The sequence below is a fragment of the Echiichthys vipera genome, assembly GCF_963691815.1.
Source record: "Echiichthys vipera genome assembly, chromosome: 15".
Lineage (NCBI taxonomy): Eukaryota > Metazoa > Chordata > Actinopteri > Perciformes > Trachinidae > Echiichthys > Echiichthys vipera.
Genome location: NC_139840.1, coordinates 23644459 through 23662643, shown reverse-complemented (window position 1 = coordinate 23662643; position 18185 = coordinate 23644459). Strand labels below are relative to the sequence as shown.

General features: G+C 42.0%; 1 protein-coding gene across 1 annotated transcript; it reads left to right on the top strand.

The window, feature by feature from the left end:
* Positions 1-342: 342 nt before the first annotated feature.
* Positions 343-16257, top strand: LOC310957625 (leucine-rich repeat-containing protein 24-like; the record flags this gene model as incomplete). The annotated part of the gene is made up of 5 exons (XM_083928270.1): positions 343-390; positions 10257-10451; positions 11377-11655; positions 12022-12190; positions 15011-16257. Exons 2-5 carry the CDS (start codon positions 10290-10292, stop codon positions 16255-16257), a joined length of 1857 nt encoding a protein of 618 aa, XP_083784396.1. The 5' UTR covers positions 343-390; positions 10257-10289.
* Between the last annotated feature and the right edge of the window lie 1928 nt (positions 16258-18185).

The following is an 18185-nucleotide window of genomic DNA, read 5'->3' as shown; positions in this document are numbered from 1 at the left end:
AACATCCGCGCTGAGGGAAAAAAGCAGGGTGGGAAAAAAAGGGAAAACGAATCAAAACCGCGTAACAATATCAGAGGAGGGAGATAAGAGTCCAAAGCGACCACCATCAGCGCTGACGTCCGGCGTTGGCAGATGCGAGCGGTTTCCTCCGGCTCTCAGCATCCAATTACTGTGGACGAGCTCAGCCAGTGTGGACTCTAACCCGCTGCCCAGGCAGGAGCGAGTGGAAAAAGCCAGCGGAGGGAGGGGAAAACAATGCTTTGGCTCATGCATCTGCAGTGGTTTTTGAAGTGGAATTCATCTCTTTATTTTTTGTTTTAATTTTTAATTTTGTTGAGCAAGTGGGGGAGACTGCTGCTGAGATCAAGTCCACGCACGCAGGGAAACGGTAGGTGTTTGTGTTTGGGGGGGAAGGGGAAGGGGACAGTGCGCGCTTGGGATAGTAATAGAGAGGTTCTCAAATGTTGTTTGTCAGGGGACCCGGTTTAGACGTAATTCAGAGCCGCGGGATCACATTTGATACAATTTAATCCCACATGAAGGAAGATTGTTTTATGTGTATTGATGAACAAGCGTGTAGTCTACTTTGGGAGATTAGGAGTGCAACAAAAGATCTGGATTCTGATGCGTTTTCTATGTAGGATTACGCCACCCGGAAAGAAGTTAAAGTGACATGAAACGTAATTATTTGACGCCAAATGTAACCATCATTGCGTCAGTAACACCGCCTTGTTATTCCATGTAAATGTGTGTTGGTTTTTAAATACTTTCTTGGCAAAATATTAGAAACCTCTCCAGTATAATGCAAAAACAATAGAGCAACAGCAGAAACTACGGTCTCCAAATTCAGGGCTTTTGCAGACTATCCCCCCTTAATGTTATTTTTCCTTGCTAATAGTTTATAGTCCAGTACAATGCATGCAGTTCAATACCACAGCCCTGCTGTAACACCTATATATTAAGCTCATAATGTTCAGTTTTTTGGTGTCATAATCGGAAATGTGCAAATTCAGTTTCAGCATGTTTATTTCTGAGGTGATAATTAAAGGTAGTGTTGCACTGGACATCATTATAATGAGTTTTTTTTTATTAATTCACCTCTGATCATAATGCAGTCCAGTACAACACCATCAATAATAACAACCTCAATGCAAAAACACAATATTTAATTAACACCTTTTATGAAACGTGTCAATGAAAAGTGAGCTTGAGAGGCGTCATTAGAACAGTTGTATTGCATTAGACTGTGCAGGTGTACCTATAGAGTGTGTTTTTGTATGTTTGTAATGGTATACAACTCAGCACACAATGCAGCATCAAGTCAAATCACAACCTCTCTAAAACAACACATCTATGTTGGATTATTTGCAGGGCGGTTGTTTTAGATCACTTTCATTTTGCTGAGATGTATCTAATAAATTTCCAACTGCGTCTGTATCTACTTTATATCCTATAATACACACTAACGATAACCATCTCACAATACATGACAGTTTTTTGGCATACGGTATACAATTATTGCTATTATTATTATTATTATTATCATCAGGGCACGAATACCTGAAAGCCCTATTTGATTTGTTCCATTTATTATTATTTATAGGGGCTAAACATGCTCAAAAACTCTCCCAACTTGGCACGCTTATCAGGTCTTGTGCTCAGTTGTGATCATAGTGCCCCCTAGCAGTTTACAAAGTAAAAGCCCCTCCAATTCAATTCAATTCAATTTTATTTACAGTACCAAATCACAACAGAAGTTCTCAGGACACTTTACAGAGTAGGTAAAGACCACACTCTATGACTTGTGATTTACATAGACGCAACAATCCCCCAATTGAGTACACAGTGGCGTTGATAACCTTCCCTTAAACAGGCAGTAACGTCGAACAGACCCAGCTCTGTGGAGGACGGACACCTGTCTTGACCGGTTGGGGAGGAAGAAAAGGAGAGAGAAAGAGAGAAAAGACTGAGAGAGACAAAGACAGACAGAGAGAGACGAAGAGGACAGACAGATGGACAGCAAGCAACAAAGACAGACAGAGAGACAGTCCCAGAGATGCAAGCAAACACAACAGTAACTATAATAATAGCTATAGTAATGTGAATATGAATTATATGTTATAGCAGCCATTATAGCAGAATAGTAGAAACAAGCACAGCAAAGATGATAGAAAATGACAATGATAATAACAATTATGGTGGTAAATACGATCAGTGATGAGTAGCGGTAATAACACATACAGACATACCACTGATGGTGTTTTTATGGCTACAAATGTTATAATTTATTAGACTAATGGTAGTATATATATATGAGTAATGGTGATAATAGCAGCAGGAAGCGTCACGCAGGACACGGCAGCAGGCACCACCATGATCAGCAGAGACCTGCGAGATGACAAAACACAAACAACTCCAGGGAAGAAGTTGAATTGGTAACACGCATTGATGAAACATGAATGATACAGACAGAGAGGAGAGAAGCTCAGAGGATCAGGAACAGGATTATCCCCCGGCAGACTAGGCCTATAGCAGCATCATTAAGCAGAACCAAACCCGCTTACTCCACCTGCCCCTGACTAAAAATCTCCCTTTTGACAATAAATCAAATATTTTTTTGTCAGTATCGTTGATAAGCAAATGTACACAGCATGATAACCAATTTTCATATGACACTGTACTGTGAAACATGTATATCGCTGCAACCCTACTGCTGACATGTTAATTTGTTAGTGACTTGCTGCTTCTCTTATTAACACAAAAGGTGATATATTTTGAAATATATTTATATATTTCCCAAGAAATGTGTCCCAGCAGTGACCTGTTACTCAAGATTGTCCATACAGTATAGTTTGTCCCATCATGCCGCAGTACTACAGCACTAAAACAGCCGTCCTTATCTTAGAATACAATTTAGAAACAAACTTAAGCCGTTTCACTGCAAAGCCACTGTGTATTCAGAACACATGGGAATATTAAAGTTATGTTGTGATGGGAAAAAATGAAGCATAATAGGATCACTGCTGAGCACAGCACACACCCTCGAGGAACCTGGCAAGAATATTACTGTGACACTATGGGAGATGCCAGAATGAATATAGTGTGATCAGGTCACTACAGGCGTACTGTTACTTACTCTCTGTTCCTACAGGAAGACCGCCATGTTTTCTAATTCTGACTTCTAAGTGTCACGGTTTCTTCCTCAGTGTCAGAGTTCTAATGCACGTCCCTCTGATTAATTGCTATTCTGCACATGAAGCAGCGTGGAGCCGAGCAGCGGGCCCCTAGATAGGACCTCGTTTGTTTAATCCTTGGGTGGAGTATCTGTCTTGTGTGGACAGATCTGTACGGACAAGTTGACTTCTTACGCCTGCAGAGATCTTTAAATTTTTCATTGGCTACTGTCTTCCAGACAATGATGACTGAAATCTCTTTTGGCTGTAATTGTATAACACCCCCCCCCCCCCCCCCCCCCACAATCCTGGCCTGTGTTGAGAATGATCCGCACAGATGGCAAAGAGCAGCTGAAATAAGAAATGCATGTGAGAAAAAAACTGATTACTTCTACAGTTTCATTATTTCCCGTCTGAATGCCAGACTTCCCAGATAACCACAATATAGGCTACATGCCAGGGCATTATTTGACATCTATCTGACATCCATCATGTGCAGTCAGCAGATATTGTCACTTCCATGGCAACAAAGAAACAAAATTTATGAGGATTCAATGAGTACTTCTGCAGACACCACCGCACAACCAATATTACTGAAATGCAATATAGCGGGATGATAAGCAATCTTTATCGAAGCATCGCAAAGCATTCATTTCATTTCCCGATGCGTGGGCACACACACAAACGCATAACACACACATACACACTTTTATTGCTGCTTGAGTAATACCTGCACTTTCAACTGAACTGCCATAAAAAGGAGTCATATTTATAATTCAGATTCGCCCATCTGGAACATTCGGGGAAACACAATAATGCAACAGCTTAACAGAAAACAAACTCAAAAACAAATTTATTCATGTGAACACTTTTATCAGAATTGGGATGCTGTTAAAATGGAAGAGGGTTGTTCTGCTTCTCAACAGAGGGGAATGTGACTCCCCTCCATCCATCTTCCAACCTGTCTGGTCGCATCCATCCGTCACAATGTGAAACAAAAGTACTGAGCAACAGTCAGACGTGATTGATGTGTGTCTGTGTGTGTCCACTTTTGCTTCCCTCATAACTACACACTCCCACTTTCCCCAGTCAGACGTGGAAGGATGTCTGGTGAAAACAGATAGATGAAAATGGAGCAAAAGAAATGTATAAGAAAAATCAAACCATTCATTCTGCTCTGGCATAATCCACTGACTCAGAAATTCTGCAGCCTGACAGACGAAGCTTCTGTGAGTGAAATTGCTCGATCGATTGCATCAGCCAGCCTTGACAATTAGAATCGACATGTGCATGTGTCGGAAATATAGAGAGACTACAGAAAATTGGCGTTTGAAAAGGGTCAAAATAAGAAATCATGGGAAAACACAGGAGTAAGTGTCAGACAGGTAGTGTTGACACGCAATCATTTGGAATACAAAGAGCAGGAAACCTTGGGCCAGCGTGTTTACTGAAAGCCCACACACAATGAGTGACAAACGGTTCGCATCTCGTTCAAAAAGAAAGGAAAATATCTCTTTATTAGGATTGTTCTATTTTTTGAAATACTTACTTTGCTTGATTAGCTTTCTTGCCTCCAATCCCGCTCTCATACCTTTACAGTAAATATGAAGCTAAAGCCAGACGTTGGTTAGTTTAGCTTATAAGACTGGAAACTGGGGGCAAACAGTTAGCCTGGCTCTGTCCAAAGGTATTCATCTAAAATTTTACTCTCCGGAGACTTCACTGGTTGCCTGGCAACCTCACCAAGATGCCAAAACTCCTGGAAATCACTGCACTGAGTCTGGAGTGCTGTAAAGTGGGTATTGACTTGGGGAACGCCTCAAGTGGCCATTCGAGGAACTGCAGTTTGCTCGACTAATACAGTGACGAACATCATTTTCAAAATTCAAGATTCAAGATTCAAGAAGCTTTATTTATCCCGAGGGAAATGATTGTGCAACACTTTCAATACAAAGATGGGAAAGGATCAGAGTGACAATAAGCATAAAAACATAAATCAAATAAAAGTAAAGCTAACATAAAATAAATCAAACAATAACTAAGTGTGACAGAGTGCAACAGACATTGTGGTTAAACGCAGGTATATACAATATACAACAATACGCAGCGTGCAGTTTAGCTGTTTTTCAGCGTCCTACTGATATACTGCTAATTACTAAATACCCCAAATGAGCTAGCGTTAGCTTCATTTAGTTTCAGGACAGTTAGTTAACTTTATGTTAGCTTTAAAGAAGGATTAGGACCTACCTCTTGTGATATAGCAAACCTTAACAAGTCCTCCAACCCACACAATCACACAGGTTGTTGGTTCCTACTCTCGAATAGGAGGAGTGTTTCCAGTCATGGTTTTACACACGCAATATTGTAAAACAGTCACAGATTGATTAGGTTTAGGCAACAAAACTACCTGGTTAGGTAAAAGAATAAAATAAATCATATCAATACGTATGTTTCTTACATAACTTAACTTTCCTGATTACATAAGTAACGTAAGTGCATCCACTCAGACCTCCTCACTATGTGGAGTTTGGTCCTCTTTATACTAAGGCGCCAGATTTGTAATGGCTTTATGAAAAATTATAATTATAAATCAGGTATAATCCCTTTAATTAAAAAGATTCTGGGTTACCAGGGTGTAAAAAAATCTTTTGTGTTTATTCCTTTTCTTTCTTCATAAGTAATAAGTAAGTACAGTTATACATGTTACCTGGCACCCGTCTCGATGATGTAATGTTACAATCATCCTTCCTGGACAGGGAGTGCATAAAAGGATGTCTCGTGTGGAAAATGGATATTGATTATGCAGTCATACAGTCGCCATTGTGCTTCTACTTCACAATTATGAGTCGTAAATCAAATGGGACTGCAAGAATTCCAACTCAAAAAAACGCGTTGAGCCTTAATATATGTTCATAACTCTAAATCATTCCACTCATGTATGGAGTAACAGTACTACTGTTCACTGTGCATGAAGTAAAAAGTAAAAAAGTGTAGCTGGTGCATATCTATAGACATCATGTTGACCCAGACAAATTCAGAGTTTCTGGGTCGCTTTGAGCCTCTGTGCAGTTTATGTCAATAACCTTTGAGCTTTTCTGTTGCCCAGCATATATTACCAACAACAGGCTCTATATAACGCAGACTGACCTGTCACAGCAAATTCTCATGTGAACTCTTAAACAGCAAAGATTTATCTAAGTATCGAAAGATGGAAAGAGGGGTTTAGGCCAAATGCTCTGCTGGGAGAAGTGGAAGAGTGCTGCCGCTTCTCAGAGGGTGATACTGCTTGAGGTAGATTGACAGTGAGGCTCACGAGCGTTTACTTAATACACTTTACTTGCCTTACTCTTACATTTACCCTTACCCTTACCTTGACCCTGCAATTACGGATGCAGTTTTTGTTCCCAATTGGAAAAGCCAAGCCAAATAAACTGGTCTTTAGTTTGAATAGTGTCCCCAAAGGTTGCCTAAGTTAGGATCCCGCACACAAAGGCATCAAAGTAATATGCACTTATTTACTTTGTCTCTCTTCAACACAGACCTTCGTAAATGCAATGCCAAATCCCAGCCCCCAAACATCTGCTTTCATGGTGAAAATCAATCCTGCGGAGCCCAGCTGGACAGAGTAGTAGTGGCAAAATAAAGAAATCAATGCAGGCTTATTAACTGAGCAGAGCTTCCTTTACCGTTGATACAAAAATGTGTGTGAGTGTGTATGCGGCTGCTGGTTTTGTATCTGACTGTGTCTGTGAATGATGATGGCTGCCGCTGGTTTTAGGCAGGATGTGTGAGTGCATAAGCACATTTGTGTCTGCCAGCCAGAGTGTGTGTCCCTGAATGTTGGTGGCTAGTGTACAAGTGCTACTTTGTGGGCGTGCTCTGCATGTTTATGAGTGTGTGTTTTTGTGTGCATGGTGGAGACTATCGCTCAAACTCAGTGTGTTACTCTTGGGTTAGTGCCACTGTGTTCTCCCTGTGCCTTGGCCTCAGTCTATTTGCGGACAAAAGGGATGCTCTGAGACAAATGATTTAGCACCTGTCAGTCAGCGCAGAAGGACGAGAGATGAGAAAAGAAAGAGGTCAGAGACGGGGGGAAGCGAAAAAAATTATAGAGGCTTTCAGAGAAACCATGAAAGGAGGATAGAGTAAAAGAGGAGAAAGAAAAGAAGAAGTTTAAGCAGGAGAAAAAGGATGAGAGTTGGACCAAAAGATCATTTGTGATTTGGCTCGGGGTCATCGCATAGCTCAAGTTCCTGTGAGCAATCGTCCCTGGGAAATGACAGCTTCTATTTCTGTTGAGTTGTTTGCCTAACACCAGCTCACATGAGCTGTGCCTGGCCTTCGGGCCCCACAAGCAGACCTTCCCTCATCACAAGAGTTACCATAACAACAGATGAGGCCGACCTGCATCGGTGGCAGCACAGGGATGCGAAGTTTGCTTCTGCCTCCAGCACTCTGACTATCTGCTGCACCTCCGAATCATCTGTACCCACCTTCCTTGAAAAAAAAAAAAGAAAGAAAAAAAAATCATTACAGAGCTATGAGTTGAATTTTCTTTGCTGCTAATGTTTAGCCAGCCAGACTGTGATTGTTCAGCAGATGAGGATTTGTTTGGGCCGTGGAAACAAAACGCTGTGTCAAGAAGAAAGGCACAAACAAACACCAAGTTGTTCCGGAGTCCGGCGGAAAGCGTGGTGTGTTGATGCATGTCAGGAGGTAGATGCAGATACCAAATGCTGAACAGTTTATTAGATTTCTTTTGGCATTTGATGACTGACATCTGCCGTGGCAGGTCTTTACAGCCACTCTTCTTCACCACTCTAATCTATGTACACAACATTACACTCTAATCATCCTATTTACACAATTTGACACAGTCAATAGAGATATATTTCTGACCTCGTTTTTTAAACGCCGAACAAAGCATCCCCCTCTATGAAAACGTCGACAGTGCCGAGAGCAGCTTAGCTAACAAGCATCTGATTGTGCAGATTATGCATGTTCCGCAGAGGATTACTGAGACTAAAATGAACAAATTGACCTCTTACCACTGAAATCCCACATCAACATGATAAAAGATGAGAGTGAAGCATAGTGAGTGCAAACTAAACCGGAAATAGCAGAGCATTTACTGTAATACATTTGCATTTAGCAGCATTATTTAACCCCCCCTATATGTTTTATTTTTGTCTTGTTACTATTTGTAGACCCTGGTAACTCCAGGTGATCCTTGTCTCTACATCTCATCTGCCTTCTCCTTACAAAGAATGCATGGCACGATTGCCGCTCAGGCTTTTTTTTTCTAAAGACAGAGAAACACTGCAGTGAGCAAAGAAATGTATAAGATATTTTCTCTACCTGACAGGGTGTCATTTGCACTGATGTTGGGTTAATATTCTAACAACAAATATCAGTGCATCCTCCTCTGTGTGTATTCTTGGTTTCCCTCTGGCTCTTTTCAAGCAAGTCAAAGCTGTTTAAAAGTCATCTCAATGTGAGAAGTTAGAAAAACTCAATGACAGACCAAGGCCTCATTCAAAATTCAATTTATGTGCTTTTCTCCCCAACAATAGAAGTACATAATTTCTTTCTACGCTTGTTTGGAGAGCTCTGGTCAGGAAATGGCACGGCATCGTTAATAAGTGTGTCTTTTTTTTTTTTGGTGAGAGAAGATGATTGAACAGCTTATGTGGGTCACATTGTATTAATCTAGCTGGCTATCCTCATAAATGCGCTCTCACTCTAACATGCAATATTAAAATCCAGTTCATTGCTCATTTGCTTAATAATGCAGCAGGGCTGCACTGAGAATGACTTCTCTGCCATGGAAATAGGGATCCAAGTGGTGTTGCACTGAGGCAGTAAATGACTGCTCTGGATTATAACACTACAAATGAGACATGTGTGATATAAATCTGACAGAACAGTTCAAACACCCTGCAAACTGATTATTTTCCCAGTATATTTCAGGTGCAGGACCCTTTCATCACTCATCTGCACTGAGACCTGTGTGCATTCTAATAATTAATACACTAGATGATCTCCAAAGTACTCGAGATGTAAATGTTATCAATTATCTGTCCGGGTGATTCTGCAATCTTAAGCAAACTACAAATTTCACGAGTCAGACAGACTTAATGGGATATGGAAACACAGCCGGGGTGCACATGAATGTTTTATGACAATGGTAGACTTTAGATTGGATCAATGAGATGTCTGCTTCTCTACTGGATGAAGATTCTCTCGAAAGAGGCAGGCAGCTCAGTAAAGCACAATAAATCTACCTGCTGTCACTGGGGCAGAATGACGGGCTCAGTGTGACATTTCAGCATGTATTTTATCTCCAACCCTGCAGTATTTTCATGCGATCTTCTGCCGGTGAACTGTTGTAAACACCACTTGGCTGCATGATATTGGATGTCCAATGCGAACCTGTCAAGCGGAACAAAAAAATCCCTTCTGGCCAGTATAGAAATAAAAAAACATGCACGGATGAGTTGCTCAGTGATGGGTTTATATCAAAGGAAGATATTGCTGTAAGGTGCAGCAAGCAGCTGAGGCTGATGTTTTTGATCAGGTGATTAGAGCTGCTTGCCACTTGAGGTTTGCTTTAAGAAATTAAATGTGTTTTTTAGGATTACAGGGGTCAAAACGGAGCCTCTGCCTCTTTGCGGCACATTTACGCATGTGTCTTTCTAAGACAAAGAAAGGGACAGGAATAGAGGGGGCATGAGTGTGTTTGCGCATGCATTAGAAAGACAAGAGAGAGGTCCTTCAGGCAACCTGCACATCTTTTATCATCTTTTATTTAATTAATTGAACCCCATAATGGAAGCTGCTGCAATTCCACTGAATAGACACAATTGAATGGAAAACAGACGAAGATAAGGAGATACTCTTATGTAGCCGGGCTTTTTTAATCAATCTTCCCTTGCCTTTTCAGAACCATCTGCATATTCAACTATCTACAGCTACTGTCGATATTTGCTTTTTGGATGAAATACATTACCGGAAAGGAAAAAGGTTTGTTGTTGTTACCGAGTTGAGTGATTGATGCTTACATTTTACCTTCTCTCTCTCCAGGTTTTGCCTTTGAAGGTCTACGGTAAAACCGCCATGGTGCTCTTGTGGTTTTCTAGAATTGTTCTCATCATCGTGGCCCTCATCCCTCAACCGTCTGTGGGATGCCCCTCTGGTTGTCGATGCTACAGCCTCACAGTGGAGTGCGGATCTCTTGGGATCAAAGAAATCCCACAGGGTGCCCCCTCTGTCACCGAGGTCAGTTGGCCAATCGACAGTAAATGCGAGCACTAGTTGCCAGTGCATTGCAGCTGACCCGCCCCTCCTCCCCCTCCCTTCCTGTACCCATTGACTCCCTCTCTGATCCATTCTTATTACCCTGAAATGATCGTGGTTAATCAATTTGCGCTTACCCTCTTTGATGTAAGCCTGAGGGAGGGGCTGCACTGTGGGCTGTGTAATTATTCATTCTTGCTCTGAAAGTGACTCTCGCACACCCTCTGATCATCTGGTGAGAAGATGTTTAACATTACATCGCCTTTTCCACTTGGGTTCAGGCCCCCCAACATTACTGCAGCTCATGAATATTAGTGAAAAGCATGTCCCGCATAAATTTTCCCATTAACCTCAATCAGCAGGTCTATCTCGGCGATCATACTTCACCCCACGGCTCGTGTTTGCTTCTTTGAAATCATCACCCAAGAATGCACATTAGCAATCACGCAGACAGCCATGCATTGTGGGTCAAGCACACACTCTCCACACTCCCTCCAATCACTCAAACATTTTTGTTTGCAGACAAACTCTATGATTTCTGCAGCATTTGGCAAAATAATTGAACCAGTAAATAGGAAAAACGCTGCACAACCCACACTGCCACTCATTATCACAATTCTGAACTAGCTCATTCCACATAGTTTGTGTTGCTTACATTAACATATATACAAAGCTCTGCACAGCCCAGTGTGTGCAGATAGCTCTAACAGTGGCCCTGTTGTTAATGTAATCTCTCCTCATGGTTAATGCATTTTTCTACTCAGTGAGCACAGCACAGCGGCAAGCCATGCTCACTTTCTCGTACAGAACAAAACACCAATTCAAACATCACATCCCCTCTTCTATGTCTCTAATGTAATCAGTTTGTGATCACTCTACTAATTTGATTTACCCTGTCTCGCTACAGACCATCTTCCTCCAGGACAACGCTATAGTACAGATCCGTCTTCAGGACCTGACTCGCCTTGGCAGCCTCCATTACCTCTACCTGCAGAATAATAGCATCTCAGCCCTGGAGCCTGGGGCGTTTCTCAGCCAGGGGCACCTGCTGGAACTGGCCCTTAATGGCAACCTCATACACCTTGTCACCCCAGACATGTTTCGGGGTCTGGAGCACCTCCGGATCCTGTACCTCGCTGGGAACCAGATCACTCGAGTTCAGGACTACACCTTCAGAGGACTGCAGGTTGGAGAGCTCAGATAAAGAATGAATGGATAAATGGATGTATGTATAGATAGCAATGGTTCCAGCTCATTTTGCTTTAAGTAAAAAAACTTAACCTTAATTTGTTTTGGTAAAGTGCAAAAAGCTTCTCTTTTCCTAGCAAAGCTTAAGCTACTCGAGTAGGGGATGCCTTTTTCTGGATTATATAGAATGTCATTTGCAACTGTAAATCCAATTTATGACAACATGTCTGACTAATCCCTACCATAAAGTAATACAGCATAGACTGAGTCAGGTGAATTTGAGTCATCCTGTCTTTACCTTTGACACTTATTTCCCTCCTCCTTTAACATCTTCCTTCCTCTGATGTCTTTTTGCTGTATGCAGCGTCTGCAGGAACTCCACCTGCAGGAAAACAGCATAGAGATGCTAGCAGAGCAAGCTCTGTCTGGCTTGTCATCTCTGGCCCTGCTGGACCTCAGCAGAAATCACCTCCGCACCCTGGGAGCCTCGTCCTTCAAACCACTCGTAAGCCTGCAGGTGCTCCGGGTCACAGGTAGGCAGAGCAAAGTGCACTTTCTGACCACAATGTTGAAGAACTCACACTACTTAATAATGCACTGCAACAGTCAAGACCTGCAGGATTTACATATCAAAGGGTTCCTTTGTCCGAAACCTTAAAGAGAAAAAAATGTCCTTCAAAGACACAATTTTAAAGAATAAATTGAAGGAGCACTACAAAAGGGACCTCCTATCCAAGGCAATTAGTCTTACAATTGGTGCTAAAAGAGCTCAAAGAAAGTTGTAATTATCAGAAAGGAAACATATTTGTTTACCAAACAATTTCACCTCAAGGCAAATCCAGCAGCTATTCTGCAGCTGTGATATGATCTTTGCTTAGTGGTAGATCTTCAAATTTCCATTTCCTCTCTTCCTTTCCCATTTCCTGTCTATTTTCAGCTGTGAAGGCAAAAAGGCAAAAAGAGCCAAAATAAAAAAAAAATCTTTCAAAGTTAAAGGTTGAATATCTAGAATTGTTATTAAAAGCCATATTTAAAATTAAAAAATATATACTCCCAGGGGGCATTTTGAGGGGTACAGAATGAAAGTATTGCTTTTCTATAATATATATATATATATGTATTTATATTCATTTAAAATGAATATTTGAATTTCTTTTTGGACGGGTTTGACAATGACTTTCTGTCACGTTCTGTTTACATTGTACCAGCCAATAGCAGCCGGTTTCCAGGGTTGCCAGGGTTGTCTGTTGTTGGGTGCAGCTACTGTAGGTTGGCACTGAGTGCAATGGAGTTTGCCAATCCTGCATCTGCTTCGGAGCCTCAGGAAAGGGGGGCTTTATTTGTCCCAGCAGCTGAGTGACCGGAGAAAGGGAAATACGAGAGTCAATAGTCCCTAATAAACCGGTTATACCATAAGTTAGATACAGTAAGCTAATGAGGGGAAACAAGGTGGTTCAACTCTGTATTTGTCAGTTTACCCATCTCTATATTCATTATCAACCCACCACTGCCTGACAGCTATCTTTGTGCAAACCTTAGTCTCTCCATCTCGCCATCTGCTGCTCGGCTGTGGCTTGGTGGCAGAGTGGGTTGTCCTCTGTTCGAGAGATTGGTGGTTCGATCCCCATCTCCCCCCGGTCCACATGTCGAAGTGTCCTTGGGCAAGACACTGAACCCCGAATTGCTCCCCGTGCTGCGCATGGGTGTGTAAATGTGGTGTGAATGATTAGATCAGATTAGATGGTATGTAGATGTCCACTGCCATCAGTGTGAATGTCTGTGTGAATGGGTGAATGTGACAAACACTGTGAAGCGCCTTGAGTAGTCAGATGACTAGAAAGGCGCTATATAAGTACAAGTCCATTTACCATCTGCCTTCAGCCTCACTGTCACTGCTGTGGAAGCTGCTGGTCTGCTCATGCTGATCAGGCTACAGAAACAAGGAATCATTTTGAGTTGAACGTTTAGTTTAGTTTAGTTTAGTTTATTAGGATCCCCATTAGCTGCAGCAAATGCTGCCACTATTCTTCCTGGGGTCTGACACATGCATACACTTATAATAATGCATCAATATAACAAAATAAAAATAAAGTAAAAATAAATTAAAACATACAAAAACAAAACAAAACAAAAAACATCACTGTAAATCAAAACACACTGCACAGACAGTAGCTATTTTCGCCATGCAAATGATAGCAATGGCCCTTCAGTATTATTTCATACTGTAAGCCGTGTTATAATCCACATTACTTAGTGTGATAAAATCCTACCATATCAAAACCAACACTCAATATCACATAACTATCCTAAATATCATATTGATATCAATATCAAATAATCATACTAAATATATCAATATAATATCAATATCACAATTATAATCTATTTCATATTGGTGTCAGTATCACACAATCATACTATATATCATATTAATATCAATATCACATAATCACACTAAATATCACATCAATAACAATATCATACAATATATTATATTAATATAATCTATTCCATGTCGATATCAATATTACTCAATCATACTATATAGCATATTCATATCAAAATCTGATAATCTATTCCATATTAATATCAATATCACAAAATCTTACTATATATCATATTGGCATCAATATCATACATTCATACTATATACCATATTGATATCAATATCCCTGCAATATAATCATAAGATATCAGTATTATATATCAATATTAGTAATTATATAGTAATTATATAGCAATAAAAGCAGCATGCATAGCACTCTTATCTGTTTGGAGAGATATCAATAATAATAATAATAATGATAATAATAATTGTACAACTTAAGTGATTAATATTGATTTAGTTCTCTATAATACACACATACAGTATAGAGAGTAGAGTAGAGCTAGCTAGGAAAGAAAGACTTCCAGGTGAAGACTGACTAACGTTAAATACTGCTGTAAAATGAATTAACTGGTTGGTTAATTGGTCCAAATTAGTCGATCCCCTGTATGATTCATCACTTGACATGGCACAGGCCCAAAGCTTTACACACTCGGAGGAAATGAACCTGGCAACCCGACTGCTGGAATTATTTTTTGTTGTTGCGACTAGGGTCTTGAGACACTAGATGGTGGTGTTCTGCTCATTCTCCATATTCAACCTTTAATTCTTCCTTAGAAAACACTCCTAATTCAAGGTCCGTGTATCAGCTTGATTGGAGCTTTTAATCTCAGCAGATGATCTTGATCATCAGAGTTTGTTCAATTTTCATAGAATTGCACCATTTTTGTCCTTTGAAACAGAAGTCAACACAACCATAAACTTGGTTTAACCGTTCCCCTTGTCTGCTTCCATTCTTCACCTTCAGAGAACCCATGGCGCTGTGATTGTGCTCTGGGCTGGCTGAGAACGTGGATCAGTGAAGACGGACAGCGTCTGTTGAGCTCTGCTGAACAGCGTCGGCTAATGTGCTCTGAACCGCCTCGTCTCTCCCACCTCAGCCTGGTGGAGGTTGCTCCCAACAGTCTGGTCTGCATCCCCCCCGTGGTGCAGCTCGAGCCCAGCCACCTAACTGTGCGACTGGGGGAGAGCCTCAGAGTCTCCTGTCAGGCCTCGGGATACCCTCAGCCTCAGGTGACCTGGAAGAAAGCCAACCATGGCAAGGCCCAGTTATCACCTCGAGGCCTGGTTCAAGAGCTGGGTCCCAATGGTGAGCTCTTCAGGCCTGGAGCTGGAGGATTGGTTACAGCCATGCCCAGCAGCGGAGGGATGAAGGTTGGAGGTGTTGGAGGAGTCCAGGGACTTGTGCGTGGGACTGAGGAGGGCGGCGAGAGGGACAGCTTTGATCCGGATATGGGCAGTGGCATGCTGTTCCTCAGCAATGTGACTGTAGCACATGCTGGGCGCTACGAGTGTGAGGCCTGGAACCCCGGTGGTGTAGCGAGAGTAACTTTTCACCTGGCTGTCAATATGTCTTCTTCTTCATATTCATCCCAGCTCTGGCCTCGTTTGAATATGCATTCCTTTGTTTCCTCTTCATCAAACTCCTTTTATCAGCCAGAGGTTCTGGATGTTAGCCAGGAGCTGCTCTATGAACAGGACAGCATGGACTTCTACGCTCTTGGCCCTGCCACACAGACGGCCATCGCTGTTGGCATCTCTTTATTGGCACTTACTGCCCTTCTCCTCTTGATTATGATCTACACTCGTCACCAGCAGTACCGTAAAGAAGATGGTGGCTCCTACTGTTCCAGCAAGGAAGAGAGCATCCTCTATGTGAACGACTACTCTGATGGACCTACCACTTTTGCACAGCTCGAGGAGTACCGCGATGACCATGGCCACGAGATGTACGTACTCAACAGAACCAAGCCTGTTATGGGCTCCACCTCATCCAGGTGTCCCATGATGAGTGGGTTTGTTCAGCAGAAGGGTATGAAGGAAGCTCTCCTGGACCATGAAATGGTGCAGACACTGACCAGATCAGGAGGAATGGGGCTTCGCAGAAACCCAGCAGATGGCGGTGAGGGACCTCTAACAACGGACCCAGAGGAGCTCTTTCTCAGCCAGAGTCTCCTTTTCGGATCGCAGGTTGCCTACGAGATCCACTGCTAAGAGGTTTTAATCGCATTCTCTTATGAAACAATAGGTTGATGGACTTAATTAAAGACATTAAAGGAAACCATCATGGTGCAATGATTTGAAGCATCAGATTATTATGTGGTCTTTAAAAGAGGAGACAGTGTCAGTTAGCGGTTGCAGGGATAAACCTGGATCACAATCAGCCTCTCAGAGATCCTAATTTGATTGATTGTATGATTTTTAGATGGGTCAGAGGGATGAAAAGTGTTAATTAGGAAAAGTAACAACTACACCCTACCTTTCTGTCTCCAAATAAACCCTTTAAAGATAATTATAAGTGGCTAACTCTCTCTGAAATTGTTTGCATGACAATTCTAAATTCTTACAAAAGAGGCTGAGGGTACATCCACACGATCAAAAACGACCTTTTTTTTCTCCGTTGTTCTTAAAAAGTTTTCCGGCTCAAGATCTGCCTCCACACGAAACCAGTGAAGCTAAAAGCGCTGTAGTACACATGCCAGGCCTGGATGAGGCGCTGTAACTGCCACAGAAATACACCAACAACGGAGAAGAAGAGAGGGAGAGCTGCTGTTGTGTATAATCATACTACAAACACTGGAGACTTTCTTGCCTATTCTGGCGACTTCCCAAATCCTCATCCATCCTAGAGAGAAATCTAGAGACTTTTGTGGTGTTTTGGAGACTCTGATGCAGTTAGTGTCCTCAACAAGCAGCAGGAGCTGCTGTGAGCCCCTTCCCCATCCCAAAGCACTCACAGGCGGGCACTGTCTCTCTACTTTTTGCGGCGTTCTTGGCAAATGTATTTATAAAAAGCTACTAGCGACCAATTCAGAGACTTATTCAAATTATCAGGGGAAAGGGAGACATATATGGTCAGCCTAATTCATTCCCATGCATGTGTCTCAGAGAACAGTTCATTAAACAGTCTTTGGATCCGTGTCTCTCCTCTCGAAGCAGCACTGTTATGTGACACCGCGGAGATTAGAGGTCTGATGTGGGGAGATGACGTCATTGTTTAACAAAGTATGTGGTTCCGCTGTCCAGATGACAACGCCACGGGGGCGTTTTCAAATCTTCCCACTCTGGGACCTGGATACAAAAAAATACGGTTTTCAGGCTCTGATAACGCCGGCTGTGTGTGGATGGTTGGCCGAAACAATAATAAAGTTGTGCGGTTACAGGAAAACGCGTCTTTTTGTGGACGGGCCCCGAGACTCTTTCCCAGGGCATCAAATACCCATGTTTTGTCACGGCCTCTGCCTTTGGTACTGACTCACAGGGTATCCTTCAGCGTCGGTATAAAACAAACAGGGCTTTCAACAGAAAACCAGTGGCAAAATTAGACGCTCATAGTTATTGGTTTGGGATTAAACGCGATGAAAGTCTGTGCAGGGAGAAGGTCAGGGAGGTGGATGCGTCAAACAAACAACGGACTTTCATCCAGGACACAGTTCTTTATGTCCCATGTGTTCTGTGCGTAACTGTCGTTAAATGCACCTATTTTGTAGTTTTGTTCGAATTCACGACATTTACCACGTGTTCCTTGTGTGAGAAACAGCGATCCTAGAGTGTCACAGTTTTATGCACAGTGCTACCCAGTGATGCCAAAGGGTCCTGGCAAAATGGCCAAATGTGATGAGTTGGGATGAGGACGGGGTCGCAGCAGAAACTAAAAATGCGGATTCAAAAAGTAAGTCATATTTTTTCAGGTTTTGTTCTGTGTGTTTTGTCAGTGTTTTGTGTAAATATAATGAAGCTAATTTTCACTGTGAAGTAAAGCTGTTTTGTGGACCATGTTGCAGAATCATTAGAATTAGACCTAAACCAGTCGTCTTAATGAGGCTACATTGTCATTACCTATATGTGCGAGTGGGTGTGGGTGGGTGGATTTGTTTAAAGAGGTTCTTTTAGAATGCAGTGTCGAGTCTTTTTATTTTTTT